We start from the raw sequence: 17,448 nt of genomic DNA on the forward strand, positions 1-17,448 counted from the left end.
GAGATGAACAGGCCCCATCATGTGATTGGAGCAGCAGAATATTTCCCATGTATATGAGTGGTATATGATGCCCTCAGAGAGAGGCAACTATTTTCATTAATTCGTTCTCTGATCCCTGTTTTCTTCTTTCTTCTTTCCTTCTTCTACCTATTCATCTTTTCCACCTTTTCAATTTTTCTTTCTCCATTTCTCCCTCTCTTCATGCTCCCTTCTAACAGTAAGATGATAGAATAGAATGCAGTTAAGATGTACTTAAAATTGTAGACTCAGCAGGAATAGGTGGTGGATTAGATTTATGAATAAGGCATAGGGAATATTATGAATAAGTAAAATAGGAGAGAAACTACTAAATACGGTTTTTAAAACTACTTGTAAAAAAGCAACAAACATTCTAAGTGGTAAAATGGTAAAGTCATTTCAGGAAAAAGAAAAGGATGTTACTTATTGAGATTATTACCCAAAATTGTTCTTGATGTTTTAGCAAATCATCTAAAACAACAAAATAAGTGCTGTATATATTATAAGAGATCAAATTATTTTTCTTATAATATGGCCATACATTAGAAATTCCAATAGTTTTACATTTTTAAAAAGCATCAGAATTGAGGATTTCTGCTTCCAGCAGGAAGAGGTAAATGGTGTAATACACTTCCCTTTTGATTCCTGGGCATTGTATATAAACCAAACGTGAGAAGACCTTGAAAGTTAGAGATAAGATGACACACCTTCTAGGGAACTTGGATCCAAGGAATGACATGGTGGTGAGTTCCCTGGGTTTTCTTTTAGCCTTATATATCCCAGACAAGATGCTGGAGAAGCTTACAAACTGGAAACACCAAAGGACATAGACCAAAAAATAAAAAGCCCCAACATAACTCTGTTCTTTCCATATCTAAAAGACAAAGACAGCATTGCAAGACAAATTTATTTTTTAGACAATAACTGCCCTAGTCTAGCTAAATGCCAGAGGAGAGACTGTGGCCCTACACCTACCGGAAAAAGCTAGCTAGAGACCCTGCACTTCCACCCTTGACGGGCTGTAATGAGGTCGTTAATCTCCTGACAGAGTGTCAGGGAAGGGCAAATGGGAAGTGGGAATAGCCCAATCCCCACAATGTCAGAAGGCATGTGGGGAGCCTGGATCTCCATCCCTAAAGATGATAATGAGATGCATCTCCCTCTAACCAATGAAGTCATGTCAAAGGAAGGTGTAGTGGACAAGTGGGATTTTTATCACCACCCAGCACTAAAAATGATAACACATTTACTGTGTAATTAGGTACCCAGGTCCCTCCCAGTCAGGCTGATACCGGTAAAATCTTAATATGGAGCTGGAACTCTCACTTAGCCCTCAATAAAAAGGAGCCCCTGTCTGTCAGGTGTCACTGAAGGCTGAGTGGGCATGTGGACTCACCCACATGTAATAAAACAGAAGATTTAAATAAGATTCACATCCTCATAATATACTATGTAAAATATCTAGGATTCAGTTGAAAATAACTGGTTATATCAAGAACTATATTAATTATGACTTGAATGAGAAAAGATAGTTAACACACACCAACACCAAGATGACACAGATATTAGAATCATCTAACACCAATTTTTAAATGGACATCATAAGCATGTTTCAAAGAGCAGTTGTGAGCATTCTTAGAAAAAATGGAAAAGGGCACTTGGGTGGCTCAAATGGTTAAGCATCTGCCTTTGGCTCAGGTCATGATCCCAGGATCCTGGGATCGAGCCTCAGATCAGGCTCCCTGCTTGGCAGGGAACCTGCTTCTCCCTTTCCCTCTACTGTTCCCCTTGTTTGTGCTCTCTCACTCTCTTTGTCAAATAAGTAAAATCTTAAAAAAAAAAAAAAGAACAAATGGAAAAATAGAAAGTCTCAAAAAAGAAACAAAATCTTCCAAAGAGGGGCGTCTGGGTGGCTTAGTCGGTTAAGCGTCTGCCTTCAGCTCAGGTCATGATCCCAGTGTGCTAGGATCGAGTCCGCATTGGGCTCCCTGCCCAGTGAGGAGTCTGCTTTTCTGTCTCCTTCTGCCCTGCACGTGTTCTTTTTATCAGTCTCTCTCGCTCTCATTCTTTCTCTGACAAATAAATAAAATCTTAAAAAAAAAGAAAATCTCTGAAAGAAATAAAAAGAAGAATTAAAAGGAAATTGAAAACTGAAAACTAATAAATGAACTTAAAAAAAACTTAATAGATGACTTCAACAGGAGAATAATGACAGAAGAATAAATCCATGAACTCTAAGATGGAACAATAGAAATTATCCAGTCAGACCAACAGAGAAAAAAATAAGAGTGTGAAACAAAAACAGAGCCTCAGGCCCTTGTTGGACGGTTACAAAATAACATAGGTGTCCTCACAGTCACAGAAGAAGAGAGAAGAATTAGAAAAGTAGCTGAAAATTTCCCAAATTTGGAAAAAAGCATAATCCCATAGAATCAAGAAGCTGAGTAAACTCCAAAAAAGATACTGCCAAATAAATTCATATCAAGGCACATCATTTTCAAACTTGTGAAAGCTAAAGACAGAAATTAAAAATCTTGAAAGCCAGCAGAGAGAGAAATGATACTTTGCCTGTAGGAGAACACCAAATTGATGACAGTAGTTACCTCATTCGAAAGCATTGAGGCTGCAGTATTTTTCAAGGGCTCTGAGAATGAAACTGTCAACCAAGAATTAATTATACACTCAATGAAAATATTCTTTAGTAATATATAGACGAAATTGAGACATTTTCAAGACAAGGGAAACTAAGAGAATTGTTACCAGCCTTCTTATCCTAAAAGAATGCCTGGAGAAAGTTCTTGAAAAAGAAAGGAAATGATAAAGGGTTTTGGACCATCAGTAAGGAAGAAAGGGCAACAAAAAGAATAAAATATGGGTAAACATAATATACTTTCCTTTTCCTCTTGAGTTCTTTAAATTATGCTTGATGATTGAAGCCATAATTAGAACAGTGTCTGTAGTTCTCAATGTATGAAGAGGAGATATTTAAGATAAATGTAATATAAATAATGGTAAAAGCATGTAAACAGAGGGAAGGTTTCTGTATTTCACTAAACTGACAAAATGTTAAATGAATGGTGTGTTGATCTTAGACTTCTCAGCCTCCAGCATTGCAAGAAATAAATTTAATAAATAAATACGCAGTTAGGCACCCAGATTTCTTCCAGTCAGTCCAAGATCAGTAAAACCTTAAAATATATGTATGTCAGGATACCCTGGGTGGCTCAATTACCTGGGTGGCTCAATCAGTTAAGTGCCTGCCTTTGTCTCAGGTTATGATCCCAGGGTCCTGGGACTGAGTCCCACATCACGTGCCTTGCTGGGGAGTGGGAGCCTGCTTCTCCTCTTCCTGCTGCTCCCCCTGCTTGTGCTCTTTCTCTCTCTCTCAGTCTCTCTCTGACAAATAAATAAAATCATTAAAAAACAAAAATAAAATATGTGTGTGTATATACACACACATATATATACACATATATACATATATGATTTGATAATATGTAATATATATATAACGTGATACCTATAGCAATCACTATAAAAGTCTGTTTAAAGTTATATGCTCAAAAACATTATAGATAAAATAGACTTTATCTTAGTCCATTTGGGCTCCTGTAATGAAATACCACAGATTAGGTAGCTTATAAACAACAGAAATTTATTTATTACAGTACTCAAGGCTGAGAAGCCAAAGATCAGGGCACCAGCGTGGTTACATTTGGTGAGGACTCTATTCATAGCCCTCTTTTCCTGGCCTCTTCTCACTGTGTCCTCACATGGTGGGAGGGATTAAAAAACTATCTCTGGAGCCTCTAAGGCACTAATCCCTTTCATGAGAACTCTACCCTCACAACCTCAATACCTCCCAAAGGCCCACCTCCTAATACTATCACCTATGGGGAGGTTAGGATTTCAACATATGAATTTTAGAGGAATACAAACAGAATAGTGGAGTTCTAGAAAAAAGTTTAGCTTATTGGAAGGCAAGAAAGAGAAATGACAAAGAGAAAAAGAAACCAATTAGAAAATGGGCAAAAGATATGAAGAAGCATTTTACCAAAGAGGATATATGGATGGCAAATAAGTACATGTTAAAAATGTTCAACATCATTAGATATTAGGGAAATGCAAATGTTATTAGTTCATATTTATGAGAGTGGCTAAAAAAGTACAACAAGTTGCTGGCAAGGATTTGGAGAAAATGGATCACTCATACATTGCTGGTGCAAATGTAAAATGATACAACCACTCTGAGAAAGTTTGGCAGTTTCTTATAAAACTAACATATTCTTATTATACTACCTAGCAATTGCAGTCCTGGGCATTTATCCCAGAGAAATGAGAACTTATGGTCACAGAAAAAAGAAAAACTGTACACAAATATTTATAGCAGCGTTTTTCATAATAGCCCCAAACCGGAAACTACCCGGATGTCCTTCAGTGGGTGAATTGTTAAACTAACTGTGGCACAACTAGATCATGGAATAGTACTAAGCAATGAAAAGGAACGAACCATTAATACATACATGTAACAAATTGGGTGTATTTCACGGGTACTATGCTGAGTGAAAAAAAAGTCACAATGTGACATAGGATTCCATTTTATAACCTTTTGAAGTGTTGAAGTTTTGAAGTTGGAAAACACAGTAATGGCTGCTAAGGGTTAGGGATAGCGAAGGGAAGGATGATGAATTTGAGTGTACAGGGAAATCTGTGGGGATGTTATAATTCTGTATATTGGTTGCTATGGTGATTACTATAGAAACCTCTACATGTGGTAGAACTATACACATATATCATACCAGTGTCAGTTTCTTGGTTTTGATATTGCATTATAGTTTCATAACTGTGCCCATTGGGGGAAGTGGCTGAAGAGGTACATAGGATTTCTCTGTACTAGCTTTGCAATTGCCTATGTATCTATAGTTATTTCAGAATAAAAAGTTAAACATTTTTAAAGTAGAATTAATAAAATTTGTTTTTTCAAAAATCATGCTGGTTGTGTTAGCTAAGTGTTAGCTGGCTGGCTACCATTACTGCCACCAATGAACACTGGATACTACATGCTGCCGTTAGTCCTGCTACCAAAGCTGCTCCTAGAAACGGATTGTAGTAGAATTGACTCCACAGATGTGTGGGGTCTATAAACCCTACAATTTCAAAAAAAAAAAAAAGTCTGTATATTCCAAAGATAGGTCTGATTCTTAACAAGCTCTTGGGGGATAATCTCTAAGCCCTTGGAATATTCAGCCTGAGTAGAGTGTCTTTTTGTTTACTTGGAACTTTGGGCCATACTAGATAGTTTATGTTAACCGTGTGATTTATAGTAGGCCTTGGCCCTTTTGGTATTATATATACATATACAGTGGGCCCGTGGCCTTGTGGTACCTCTGCACAGGCTGGAGGCTAAGTAACTAAGGTCAGCCACACGAGTGTCCAGTGTCTACCTGACTGACCCTCAGTAAAATCCCAGCCCAGGCAAGCCTCCCACATTGCCACCTAACTTGCTGGGAGATTTAAGCACCGGCCATACAACTATACTGAGAGAAGACAACCAGAAGCATATGCCTAGTTTCTCCTGGAGTCTTTCCTCTGCATCTTTTGGTTTTGTTGATTTAAAATCAGTATGCTTTTGCTGTAATAAAAAATAACCATGACTTTAACACCTTTTCTGAGTTCTGTGAGTCCTTCTAATGAATCATTGGACCTCAGGGTAGTTTTCAGGACCTTGCCACACTGGTAGATCCTAGATCACATTCTCTTGGCTGCTAAGGGAATGTGAAAAAGTAAACATCCGGTCTTCATAAAGGCTTTTGCAGCTTGAACTGTTATGTAGTATACAGTATGTAACACAGTATTCCCTTACTAAAACATAAAAAAAATAATTGAAGTATATCTAATCCCAAGGGTTTTCAATAAGCACCTGTAGTACTGTAGAAAGAGTCCTAAAAATAAGACAAAGAGATAAAAAGACTTGCACAATTACTTTACAAAAAAATCTAATAGATCCATTAAGACATGAATGTGTGTTTCACTACATGCATCAGAAATGTAAATTAAAACCACAGGAGAGATACCAATAAAATACATGTCACATTGACACAAAGTTTGGAAAAGTTTTTATATTACCAAGCACTGTAGAGTATGTCAGTCTGATTCCTGGGCATTTGGTATCACAGGAATGAAAAACATTAAGCATTAAATACAAGGATATATGTACAAGTATTTCATTGCAGTGTTGTGTGCATGTATTTGCTCCCCATCACATTGAAGCTAGATGACTGTCATTGGGGAAATTACTGACTACATTGCAGTACATACCTATCGTAGAATATTACGCAGCAGTGTTAAAAATTGAGTCAGAGGTATATCAGTGTTAACTAAAATAAATCTGTTGAATTAAAGTGTATATGACCTTAATTTTTGTGAAATAGTAAAAAATAAGAGGACTTTTTAAACATGGAAAGATACAAAAATGGTTGTTAAAATGCATGTTTGGCAGATGAGGGTTGAAGTGGAGGAAAGGAGTGGGAGGCAGTTAAGTGAAAGAATGCAGTTTAAAATACAGCATATATATAATCCCATTTTTGTAAGCATATGTATGCACAAAGTATTACGTGAAAAGGTAGCATCAAAATCTGATTATCAGTTATCTCAGGTTGGTATGATGTCATTTGGAGTGATGTTTACTCAGTTTCTAAAATACTTAATGTTATTATTTAAATTATTTTTATTTTCATATTTTAAAGATATTATTTATTTATTTAGTGTGTGTGTGTGAGTGGGGGTAGGGACAGAGGAAGAGAAAGAGAATCTCAAACAGACTCCACACTGAGCATAGAGCCTGACGCAGGTCTCGATCTCACAACCCTGAGATCATGTGAAATCAAGAGTCAGGTGTTCAACCACCTGAGCCACCCAGGTGCCGCAATGTTTAAATTTTTAATGACAAATATGCATTGTTTGTATAAGGAAACACAGGAAGGAAAAAAGAATACCTCTCAGGTTTCTGGCTTGAGCAAGAGGGTGGATGGTGTGATTCATTCATTTATTAACATTTTTGAGCATATAAAATATGCCAGGTGTCATTGCAGATAAAGGGTATACAGCAATGAATAAAACAAAATGAAAATCCATTTCCCTAAAAGGCTTTTTATTCTAAGGGGGAGAGAGTGGCATGACTAAGGGAGAAACACAGTGTCCGTGAGGAAGAGGATATGTACAAAGGAGTCAGTTTGAGACCTATTAAATTTGAAAATATTGAGGAATATCCATTTGCAGAAGTGAGGCAGGCATTTGGATTATGGATCTAGAATTCATAGGCCAAAGCAAGACTGGAGATACAGATATAGAAGCAGATAGCATATAAAATGATGTTTCAGACCTCCTTTCCTGAGTCTGATCACGTCCCACTGCAGACACTTTACAGAGGAAGTGCTGAGGAAAAACAGGCAGCTGACAGGGGAGGTTGCTATGCAACAGATGAGGAAAGTCATCCAGCCAGGCAGAATTGATGTTGGCCCTTGGGGACCAAATGCTGCCATCTTCCTAGCATTAGCTTTCTTTCATATGCAGACTCCTGGCAGGAAGTGATGCCAGAACAAATGTGAAATGTACCAAGGTCTGCCTTGTACTTTTGGAAAGTATCAGTTAATTTGAGTCATTTCACATCTGTATATGATTTTCTGTCTGAGTCTCCAGTCATCTGGAAGCATATCAGCATGTGTGTCCTTGGGTCGGACACCAGTCAGTGCTATTTGTGCTTCCCATTTTGTATGTTGAGAATCTGGCTCAGGAAGTGGAATGACCTGAGCCAGCTCACACAGCTAGTAGAATATCCCAGCAATTCATCCCAGGAGTTGAGGCCCAAGCCCTGGAAGGAACCAGGGTAAACATTTACACTAAATCCAGACTTGCCATGGTTCAGGCACGTAAGAGCCTGATTGTCCTGGCTTCTCAAGTGGGCACCAGGAAGGCCTTAGGGGCAGCGGTGTTTGTGCCACTCATAGGGAGAGAACTGACGATGGGAGCAGGGAGTGGACCCTCCAGGAACAATTCCCACACCTGGATGGACCCACATAGAGGGGGTGGGGACTAGGGGTCTCTGTTTTCCCACATGCGCTTAAGTCCTGGGGAATACAAACCTTGCTTGTTTAGAATAGGTGGTTGACAGGGCACAGGAGGTATATGTGTGGGATCTGTCGCTCAGAACTGAAGAGGGTAGGGTGCCTTAGTTCCCAGGCCAGCACTAGTGGAACAAGGATTTTGGAGTCATGAGGACCCAAGGCCCACATTTTGCATTTTCTCTTGACTGGTTCTGTGGCCTTGTCTAGGTCATTGAGTGTGCCTGTGCTTTAGCTTTCTGACCTGTAAAATGGGGTTGCTGACATTCACCTCCCAGGGCTGCCTGAGAGAAAGACAACCCCCAGCACAGATTGCGCTGTGATGTTCAAGCTGTTCCCTTCCCTCCCCTCCCCTCCTCACCTGTGCACGAAATATGTGCATGGCTGGAGCTGCACAAAGGGCAGGAAAGAAGCTAATGTTTATGAGTCTGGGATCTGTTGAGAGGGATCATACGAATTCTTGTGACAGGTGCAGACTTTCTATCTCCAACAGTCCGACCATTCCTTTCCCTGGGTCCCAAAGTAGGTGAGCTTAGCAGGAGCCTAGCACTTGTTGCAGTAGAGACCCCACACGGACACCTCCTTAATAGTGACCTAAGTGGTGCTAGGCGCGGGAGGGTGTGTGTGTGGAGGTGCTTGCCGACTGGACAGGAGGGGCCACAAGAGGGGAGGGATAGAACAGAGACGCATTGCGGAAAAGGTAGGGGGCCGGCTTGTGGGGCAAGGGGTGGGATCTAAAGGCACAGCGCATCTGTTTGGGGGAGGGGATATTGATGAAGGAGGTGGGACCGTGGTATACTGTCGACCTGGTTGGTGGTGGGATGGTGTGTTGGCAAAGGGGCGGGATTGCCTCCCACTGCACATGCGCACCGTGGTGTTCAGGACGAAGCTTTTGTTGGGGAAGCGGGCGGGACTTTTATTTGGTCGGTCAGGTCTTGCGCATGCGCACAACTATCTGAGGCGGTGGGTGGTATATTAGGCGGAGAGGCGGGGTCGTCCTAGCTGCCGCGCTGGCATTTTCTCCTGGACAAGGAGAGGGTGCGGCTGCTGAGAGCCGAGCACTGCAATCCCGATCCTCTGAGTCGTGAAGAAGGGAGGCAACGAGGGGGTTGGGGTTGGGGCCTGAGGCAAGGTGAGATTTAGCCCCCAGACAGGGCATCTGCCCCCTGGTGCGGGCCTCCCATTTTTCATTTCGATCCCTTTACCCCGGATTCTGATCCCCCTTCCACCCCCCGAACCCCCATTCACGCCCCTTACCCGATCCTCCCTTACTCAGAACCCCTGTTCGTTCTCCGAACCCCTCCCATCGTTAAAAATCTCCACAGATTTCTCGACCTCAATCTCTACTGTCATACGATTCCTCCTGATTCGAAACCTCCATTCAATTTACCATATGCGAGTCCCAACCCACTCCCCCTGGATTCAGAACTGTTACTGGCTTTCCAAACCCCGATTTGAAGCTTCTCCCCGTCAGTAGCTTCTCGGGATTCAGAGCCTCCATCCTGACACCCATTCACTTTTCCCACACTGATCCAGCCCGTTCCCTTCACATTCAGCGCCTCATTCTCCCCCACAGTCAAACCCGACCCCCCCCCCCATTCGGCCCTTCCTATTTGCCCTCTGTAGTATAACGCCCAGCTCCTCCCCCACATCCCCCAGGCTCTGCTCTTGCCAGAGGGACAGGAGCCATGGCTCAGAAAATGGACTGTGGTGCGGGCCTCCTCGGCTTCCAGGTGAGATCTCCACCCCCCACCCCACCATTTCCCTAGCCGACAGTTCCCTGGGGCCCCTTTGGCCGCCCAAAAGCCTGGATCTGATTTTGCCTTCTTCGTGCCTAGGCTCCATCGTCTTTCAAATTCCCATGGTTTATTGGGGGGGGAGGGGCGTCCCTTTTCAGCCATCAGTCCCTGCTTAGAGAAAGGGGAGACCCTGTTAGTACTCAGGGCAATCTGCCCAGAGAATGCGGGTTGGGTAAGGAACCATTTTCTTCCACAGCCCTGACGCTCGTAGAGCAGTCTGCCACCCCCTCCCCCAACCTCCCGTCGGCACCCTCCCTCTCTCCTGCATTCCCCACGCCTGCAACGCACCCCCCCACCCCGCCCCACTATTCCCCTCAACTCCTCGAGGCGGCAGCCTTGCTCTGGCTCGCCTCGCATCCATAGCTCCTGCCGCACACCGCAATTCTCTGCTCTTACCTCCTCCATCACCCCCCACCGCCCCCTTCATTCTACTTCGTCCCCCTCCTCATTCCGCCCCACCCCTCATTTAGTCCTGCCCCACTCCATCACTACCACACGTTTTGTTACCATTCCGCTTCCCATCACCCCTTGCTGGTCTTCTAGATCTGCGCCTCAGCCTTTTTGCACCATCCGCCTGCCTGTACTTCCCCTGCACTGCTCCCCCAACCCTCCTGCTTCCACTTTGGAGGCCCAGAAATTTCATTTTCTCCCCCTGTATTTGCAGGCTGAGGCCTCCGTAGAAGACAGCACCTTGCTTATGCAGACCCTGATGGAGGCCATCCAGATTTCGGAGGCTCCACCTACCAACCAGGCTACAGCAGCTGGGCCGAATGCTAGTCCCCAGAATTCACAGCCCCCAACAGCCAGTGAGATGGCTGATATTCAGGTTTTAGCAGCTGCCGCTAGGCCCAAAACAGCCTTTAAGGCTCAGAATGCCCCCACAAAAGGCCCAAATGGTGCCTATGATTTCTCTCAGGCTCTGAATGCCAAGGAGATGCCCAATGCGCCACCTAAGGCAGCCTTTAAGTCCCAGAATCCCACCCCAAAGGGCCCAAATGCTGCCTATGATTTTTCCCAGGCAGCAACCACCAGTGAGTTAACTGCTAACAAGTCTGAGACGGCCTTTAAGGCCCAGAATGCCACTACTAAGGTGGGCCCAAATACCACCTACAATTTCTCTCAGTCTCTCAGTGCCAGTGAGATGGCCAACACTCAGCCTAAGACAGCCTTTAAGGCTTGGAATGACACCACTAAGACCCCAACAGTTGATACGCAGACCCAGAATATTAACCAAGCCAAGATGGCCACTAACCAGCCTGAGGTAGAGACCAACCCAGGTATCCCTGAATCTGATGGTGCAGCTGCACAGACATCAGCAGATGGTTCCCAGGCTCAGAATCTGGAGTCCAGGACTATAATTCGGGGCAAGAGGACCCGCAAGGTGAGATCCCTGCTAGCTCCACTTTGCTTTGGGCCCTCTCCTTTCTTCTCTGAGGTTCGTTTGTTCTAAGTAACACACAAAAAAATACGTTTATAATGGCCTGTATTCAGTTAGGTTGTAGGGGATGATAAAGTGAGTGTGATAATTTCTGCCCTCTGAATATCCACAGACTAATGGGGAGATGAGACATGGACACATAATATATACATTGTGTACGTAATTCAGTTTACATTTTCATAATAGCCACTGTGTATTAGGTCTTGAGCTAGGCTCGTTCACACAGGTTATCTAAATCTTCAAGATGTTACCAGCTAGGGTTTATAGTCTCAGTTTCACAGAGAAGGAAATTAAGTTCTAGAGAGGTGAAGTGACTTGAGTGATTTGTCCAGGGTGGTACAAGCAGAGCCAGTGTTGGACATAGGAAGAGGAAAAGCTTCAGGCCCCACACTTGGGTTGCTCCTGTCCTGATGCAGAGATGAAACTCCTGCTTTGAAGAGAGTGAAAGACAAGCCCAGGACTCGGGGTGACCATTGGCTAGTGGGTCAGGCTGTCACTACAGGTGAGGGTTTTAGGGGACCTTCCTGTAATAGGGTGAGGAAACAAACATCTGGTGACCTTGGACCTTCTTTCTCTCTAATGATGCAGATTAATAACTTGAATGTGGACGAAAACAGCAGTGGAGATCAGAGGCGGGCCCCATTGGCTACAGGGACGTGGAGGTCTGCACCGGTTCCAGTTACCACTCAGAACCCACCTGGCGCACCCCCCAATGTGCTCTGGCAGACCCCATTGGCCTGGCAGAACCCGTCAGGCTGGCAAAACCAGCCAGCCAGGCAGACCCCACCAGCACGTCAGAGCCCCCCAGCTAGGCAGACCCCACCAGCCTGGCAAAACCCAGTTGCTTGGCAGAACCCAGTGATCTGGCCAAACCCAGTGATCTGGCAGAATCCGGTGATCTGGCCGAACCCCATCGTCTGGCCTGGTCCAGTTGTCTGGCCGAACCCACTGGCCTGGCAAAATCCACCTGGATGGCAGACCCCACCTGGATGGCAGAACCCACCAGGCTGGCAGGGTCCTCCAGATTGGCAGGGCCCTCCTGACTGGCCCCTACCACCTGACTGGCCTCTACCACCTGACTGGCCAATTCCCACTGACTGGCCGCTCCCACCTGACTGGATCCCCACTGACTGGCCAGTTCCACCTGACTGGCAGAACCTGCGACCTTCACCAAACCTGCGCCCCTCTCCCAATTCGCGTGCCTCACAGAACCTGGGTGCCTCACAGCCCCGAGATGTGGCCCTTCTTCAGGAAAGAGTAAGAACTGTTATTCCTAGTCACCTTTCCCTCTCTTATTCCTTTCTTTGTCGTCCTTCTAGCTTCTATTCATTTAAGTTTCCTGTAACTATTTTAATAACTTTAATGATTTCCTTTTTTTTCCCTCATAGGCAAATAAGTTGGTCAAGTACCTGATGCTTAAAGATTATACCAAGGTGCCCATCAAGCGCTCAGGTAGGCACCCAGTGCTCTCCTCCAACACTCTGCCCTTCCCCTCTCCCCATGCTCTATGGACATCCCTTTGCTTATATGTCCCCTCCCCTTTAGTCCCCTTTCTGTGGCTGATTCTTCATTTTTCATTCTTGAGGGCCCTGACTCTGTTCCCTTTAGCAGGACTGGCAAAGGGGTTGTAGTTCCATGGCCCCTACTCAGTTCAGGTACCCTGTTCTCTCTCCCGCAGAAATGCTGAGGGATATCATCCGTGAATACACTGATGTTTATCCAGAAATCATTGAACGTGCATGCTTTGTCCTGGAGAAGGTGAGAAGGCAGCCCTGAGGAACAGGGATAATGAGGGAAGGTTTTGATAACAAAGATTCATGGGATTCCTACTGGGAGTTTAGAGCTGAAGTCTCACAGGGAGGTGAGCAACTGAATATGGGTAGCCAGTGCTAGATACTGTAATTTCACAGTCTATTTTCTTGTCCCTGTAGAAATTTGGGATTCAGCTGAAGGAGATTGACAAAGAAGAACACCTGTATATTCTCATCAGTACCCCCGAGTCCCTGGCTGGCATATTGGGAACGTAAGATGGGAAAAGAGGTGGAACATTGCCTTTCTCAGTGGTGCTTTTTTCTGGGAGTGTCAAGTAGGTCATGGTCCAAGATTCAGGATCACATACCAGCTCATGGTCAGAAATGAGGTAGAATTACCCCCTTGCTAAGGAATACTGGGGAAGCTAGATGGGTAAGCTGCCCCACGTGTCTAATATAAATGACTACTGAAAACATATTTTTTGTACCCCTTTAGGACCAAAGACACACCCAAGCTGGGTCTCCTTTTAGTGATACTGGGCGTCATCTTCATGAATGGCAACCGTGCCAGTGAAGGTGAGTGGCTGGACCTGCAGCTGGGGGTTGGCTACAGCCTGATTTCCGTGCTCATTTTCCGTGCATTGTCTCCCCTTGCCTCCCATTGCAGCTGTCCTCTGGGAGGCACTACGCAAGATGGGACTGCGTCCTGGGTATGACTGGGCTCTTTCATCTCTTGCCTGTTTATATCATCCTTTGGCAACAGAGGATGGTCCCAGGATTGCATCAGCCTGGTGGTCTAGGGGAATTGGTTTGGGGAGGTACAGAGCCCAAGGATGTACCCTGGGTAGATGGGCAAATAGTTCTGAACTCTGTCTCTTCTTTCATCTCTGACCTCTGTGCTAGGAAGCTCTTTTCTTTTCTTTGGACAGTGTCATAGTCTCTGATTATGGGTTTGTTTTTTTATACTATCAGGGTGAGACATCCTCTTCTTGGAGATCTGAGGAAACTTCTCACTTACGAGTTTGTAAAGCAAAAGTAAGTGCTATGTAAGGGATTTTGTCTGGTCCTCATGAGTTCTTTGTGCTGCTCAGCCTCAGACAATCCTTCCTGTGCTCATTTCTTACACTATACGTATGCGTTCACATAGAAAAACACATACATACTTGGAAGTGTTTATCAAGTATCCCTGCTTGTGGTTGGATTTTTCTGCAGTATAGTTATCTTGCAAGTAAAGCCTGTCCACTATACCCACACTTGACATTTCCAAGGCTGAGGTGTACAGTAATCATTGTAGTGGGCCAACTGTGTCTCAAATAACAAAATTACAAGAATGTGGAGTTAGAGCTGGGACACAAGGGGTGAGATTAAGCATTGTCCTTTCTATGACCTTATATAAGCCACCCTGCAGTTCTAGGTGGCTGCTTAATGTAGAAGCACTGGTACAGGAGTTTGAAGACCTGGCTCTTAGAATATAATTAAGCTAGGTTTATGGGGTGCCCGGGTGGCTCAGTTGGTTAAGCGTCTGACTCTTGATCTCAGCTCAGGTGTCGATCTGAGGGTCGTGAGTTCAAGTCCAGCATTGGGCTTCACACTGGACATGGAGCCAATTTAAAATAAAAATAAAAATAAATTAGAAAAAAAATAGAATTAAGCTAGGTTATGAATGAATCTGGGGGGAGGGGTTGCTACCTAAAATTGAGGGTTTCAAATATAGTATGATGCATTGTTTTTCTTGTCTGGGTAGAAACAAACACCTTTCTCCTCTATAAGGTACCTGGATTACAGACGAGTGCCCAACAGCAACCCTCCTGAGTATGAGTTCCTCTGGGGCCTCCGTTCCTACCATGAAACTAGCAAGATGAAAGTGCTGAGATTCATTGCAGAGGTAATAGGGGAACTGTTTCAGAGTTGATAGGTGAAGGGATGATGTATGACTGGCTGGGAAAGGCCCAGAGCAGGAAAAAGACCTCAGATATTGCACATGGTAGGTCCTGCATTATTTGTGGTATTTATTGTTGCTGTTATGTAAACAGTAGCACAAAGTAGAGTGCTAAATATATATAGCAGGTGTGTCGTAAATATTAACTCCTACTATTACGGGTTTTGTTTTACTTTCTATTTTTCATCTCAGGTTCAGAAAAGAGATCCTCGTGACTGGACTGCACAGTTCATGGAGGCTGCAGATGAGGCCTTGGATGCTCTGGACGCTGCTGCAGCTGAGGCTGAGGCCCGGGCTGAGGCGAGAACCCGCATGGGGATTGGAGATGAGGCCGTATCTGGGCCCTGGAGCTGGGATGACATTGAATTTGAGCTGCTGACCTGGGATGAGGAAGGAGATTTTGGCGATCCCTGGTCTAGAATCCCATTTACCTTCTGGGCCAGATACCACCAGAATGCCCGCTCCAGATTTCCTCAGACCTTCGCTGGCCCCATTATTGGCCCTGGTGGTACAGCCAGTGCCAACTTCGCTGCCAACTTTGGTGCCATTGGTTTCTTCTGGGTTGAGTGAGATGTTGGGTAGGTATATAACTTTGGTTTGGGCAGTTAGGGTCATTGGGGGATAGAGGGTATGTGGGAATATATTTATATGCACGACCTGTGAGTCCTAGGAAACCCGTGGTGGGGAGATGAGGAAAGTACAGGGAAGCACTATTTGGTATTTATATTTCTTACTATTAGAAATATATCCTTGATTATTAATTTTTTCTTTCTTATGTCCACAGATATTGCTAATCAGTTGCAATAGTCTTTCCCCTGAGTGAGGCTGAAGCCTCAGATTCCTTCTAAACAGCTATCTAGAGAGCCACGTCCTGTTGACTGAAAGTGGCATGCAAGATAAATTTATTTGCTGTTCCTTGTCTGTTGCTTTTTTTCCCCCTTGTGTGCTGTCAAGTTTTGGTATCAGAAATAAACATTGAAACTGCAAAGTGAATTAGATGTGCTCTCTGGTTTTTCCATGTTGGGGAGAGATAAACTTGTTTATATGGGAAAGAGAGGGCCTCAGTTCTAGCCTAAGGGGCAAATTAGCTTTCAACTGGTAAAAATATGGGTAGATTCAGTTTAAGGATTAGGAAACAAAGGAGGAAGTAATGAACACAAATGTTAATGAGGTCCAAGAACAAGTATGGTTTACTTTATAAATTCTGCTTAGGTGACTCATATGTAAGAGATATGCTGCTAGGTATCCTGGAGTGACATTAAAAGAGATGAAATAATGAGAGAGAGGGTGTAGGTGGTCAGATAGTTGCATTTAAGAAGACAGAGGAGGTAGAACTCCAGTTAATGACAAGGCCCAAAGAGTGGGTGGTTGAAGGAGAGGGAAAATAACTGTTCCTGGAGATGATGTCCCTGGGATTCCAGGGCGTTGGTTGTATTATCCATGTGGAAAGTGAAATAACTCCAGGATCAGGGCAGGAGTAGGAACAGGGAACCCTATGATCCTGGTACTAGAGTCTCATGTGTGAGAAAAAAATCTCATCTCCTTAGCCACATTGTCCATAAAGAGATGGGCTCACGAGGCCCTCCCTTTTCATCTCTGGAAATGTTGCCCAGGAACCTGTCCCTCTAGAAAGCCCTCACTATCCCCCACCGCAATAGGACCAAGGCCTCATCACAGAGACAAGTTTTTATGGATAGTGAAAGAAACCTCACATTGGCCTCTTCTCCCACATGCAAGAAGAAAGAGTAATCTTTGTTGCTCAGAGAACAAGAATTGAGAAAGTAAGACAAGGCTTTGTACCAAGCTAGATTACCTTGTGACTGAACAAGGACCTGGTTTGAGCTACTGAGATCTTCACTGGAACTCTCACTGAGGATGAAATTAGGCCTAAGCCATAACTTCCTCAGAGGCTTGGTGGTACCTAAGCATGTGGGCAAGGGCAGAAACGAGCTCTCAGGGTTAAAAAAAAAAAAGAAACAAACAAGAGCAAAGTCAATTTAGCCTCCTAGGAATGGTGTCCAGGGCTTCCTCAGGTTCTGGAGTGATATCCACATTCTGTGGGGGAGGGAGAGAGAGCCCAGGATTAATAGGAAGGAGCCAGCACTATGGAGCCCCAGCCCCTCCCCTGCCTCTTGTCCTCACTGCCAGGCTCCCCTCCTTCAGCCAGGCCTGGATCCTGACCCTTTTCTTAGGTATGTCTCTAGGGAATCTCAATCTGAGGACTTTGGGGATATGGGTTGCTCTATCCCTGCATCTCTGTGGTACCTCAGGCCTGCGCCACGGTTCCTGCATTTCTGTGTGCTAGTTATTCTTGTTGGTATGAAACACCCATGTTCTGTGGGATTGGGGCGGCCTTTCTGAGCAAGTTGGTGCTTTCACCATG

General features: G+C 44.4%; 1 protein-coding gene across 2 annotated transcripts in view; it reads left to right on the plus strand.

Moving 5' to 3' along the window:
• The window catches only part of MAGED1 (MAGE family member D1), a 58,558-nt gene extending 42,500 nt beyond the window's left edge, over positions 1-16,058 (plus strand). Inside the window, exons 1-13 of one of the 2 annotated variants that reach the window (XM_032330036.1) lie at positions 8,959-9,270; positions 9,798-9,871; positions 10,602-11,318; positions 11,964-12,632; positions 12,764-12,827; positions 13,054-13,133; positions 13,307-13,398; positions 13,623-13,702; positions 13,794-13,836; positions 14,099-14,161; positions 14,897-15,011; positions 15,258-15,643; positions 15,850-16,058. In XM_032330036.1, the coding sequence (XP_032185927.1) occupies positions 9,827-9,871; positions 10,602-11,318; positions 11,964-12,632; positions 12,764-12,827; positions 13,054-13,133; positions 13,307-13,398; positions 13,623-13,702; positions 13,794-13,836; positions 14,099-14,161; positions 14,897-15,011; positions 15,258-15,635 (2,346 nt within the window). In that variant the 5' untranslated portion in view covers positions 8,959-9,270; positions 9,798-9,826 and the 3' untranslated portion in view covers positions 15,636-15,643; positions 15,850-16,058. Of the gene's footprint in view, positions 1-8,958; positions 9,271-9,797; positions 9,872-10,601; positions 11,319-11,963; positions 12,633-12,763; positions 12,828-13,053; positions 13,134-13,306; positions 13,399-13,622; positions 13,703-13,793; positions 13,837-14,098; positions 14,162-14,896; positions 15,012-15,257; positions 15,644-15,849 lie in introns of those variants that run through there. The other variant, XM_032330035.1, reaches the window with a different exon arrangement.
• The last annotated feature ends 1,390 nt before the right edge of the window (positions 16,059-17,448 follow it).

This window comes from Mustela erminea, chromosome X, assembly GCF_009829155.1.
Source record: "Mustela erminea isolate mMusErm1 chromosome X, mMusErm1.Pri, whole genome shotgun sequence".
Lineage (NCBI taxonomy): Eukaryota > Metazoa > Chordata > Mammalia > Carnivora > Mustelidae > Mustela > Mustela erminea.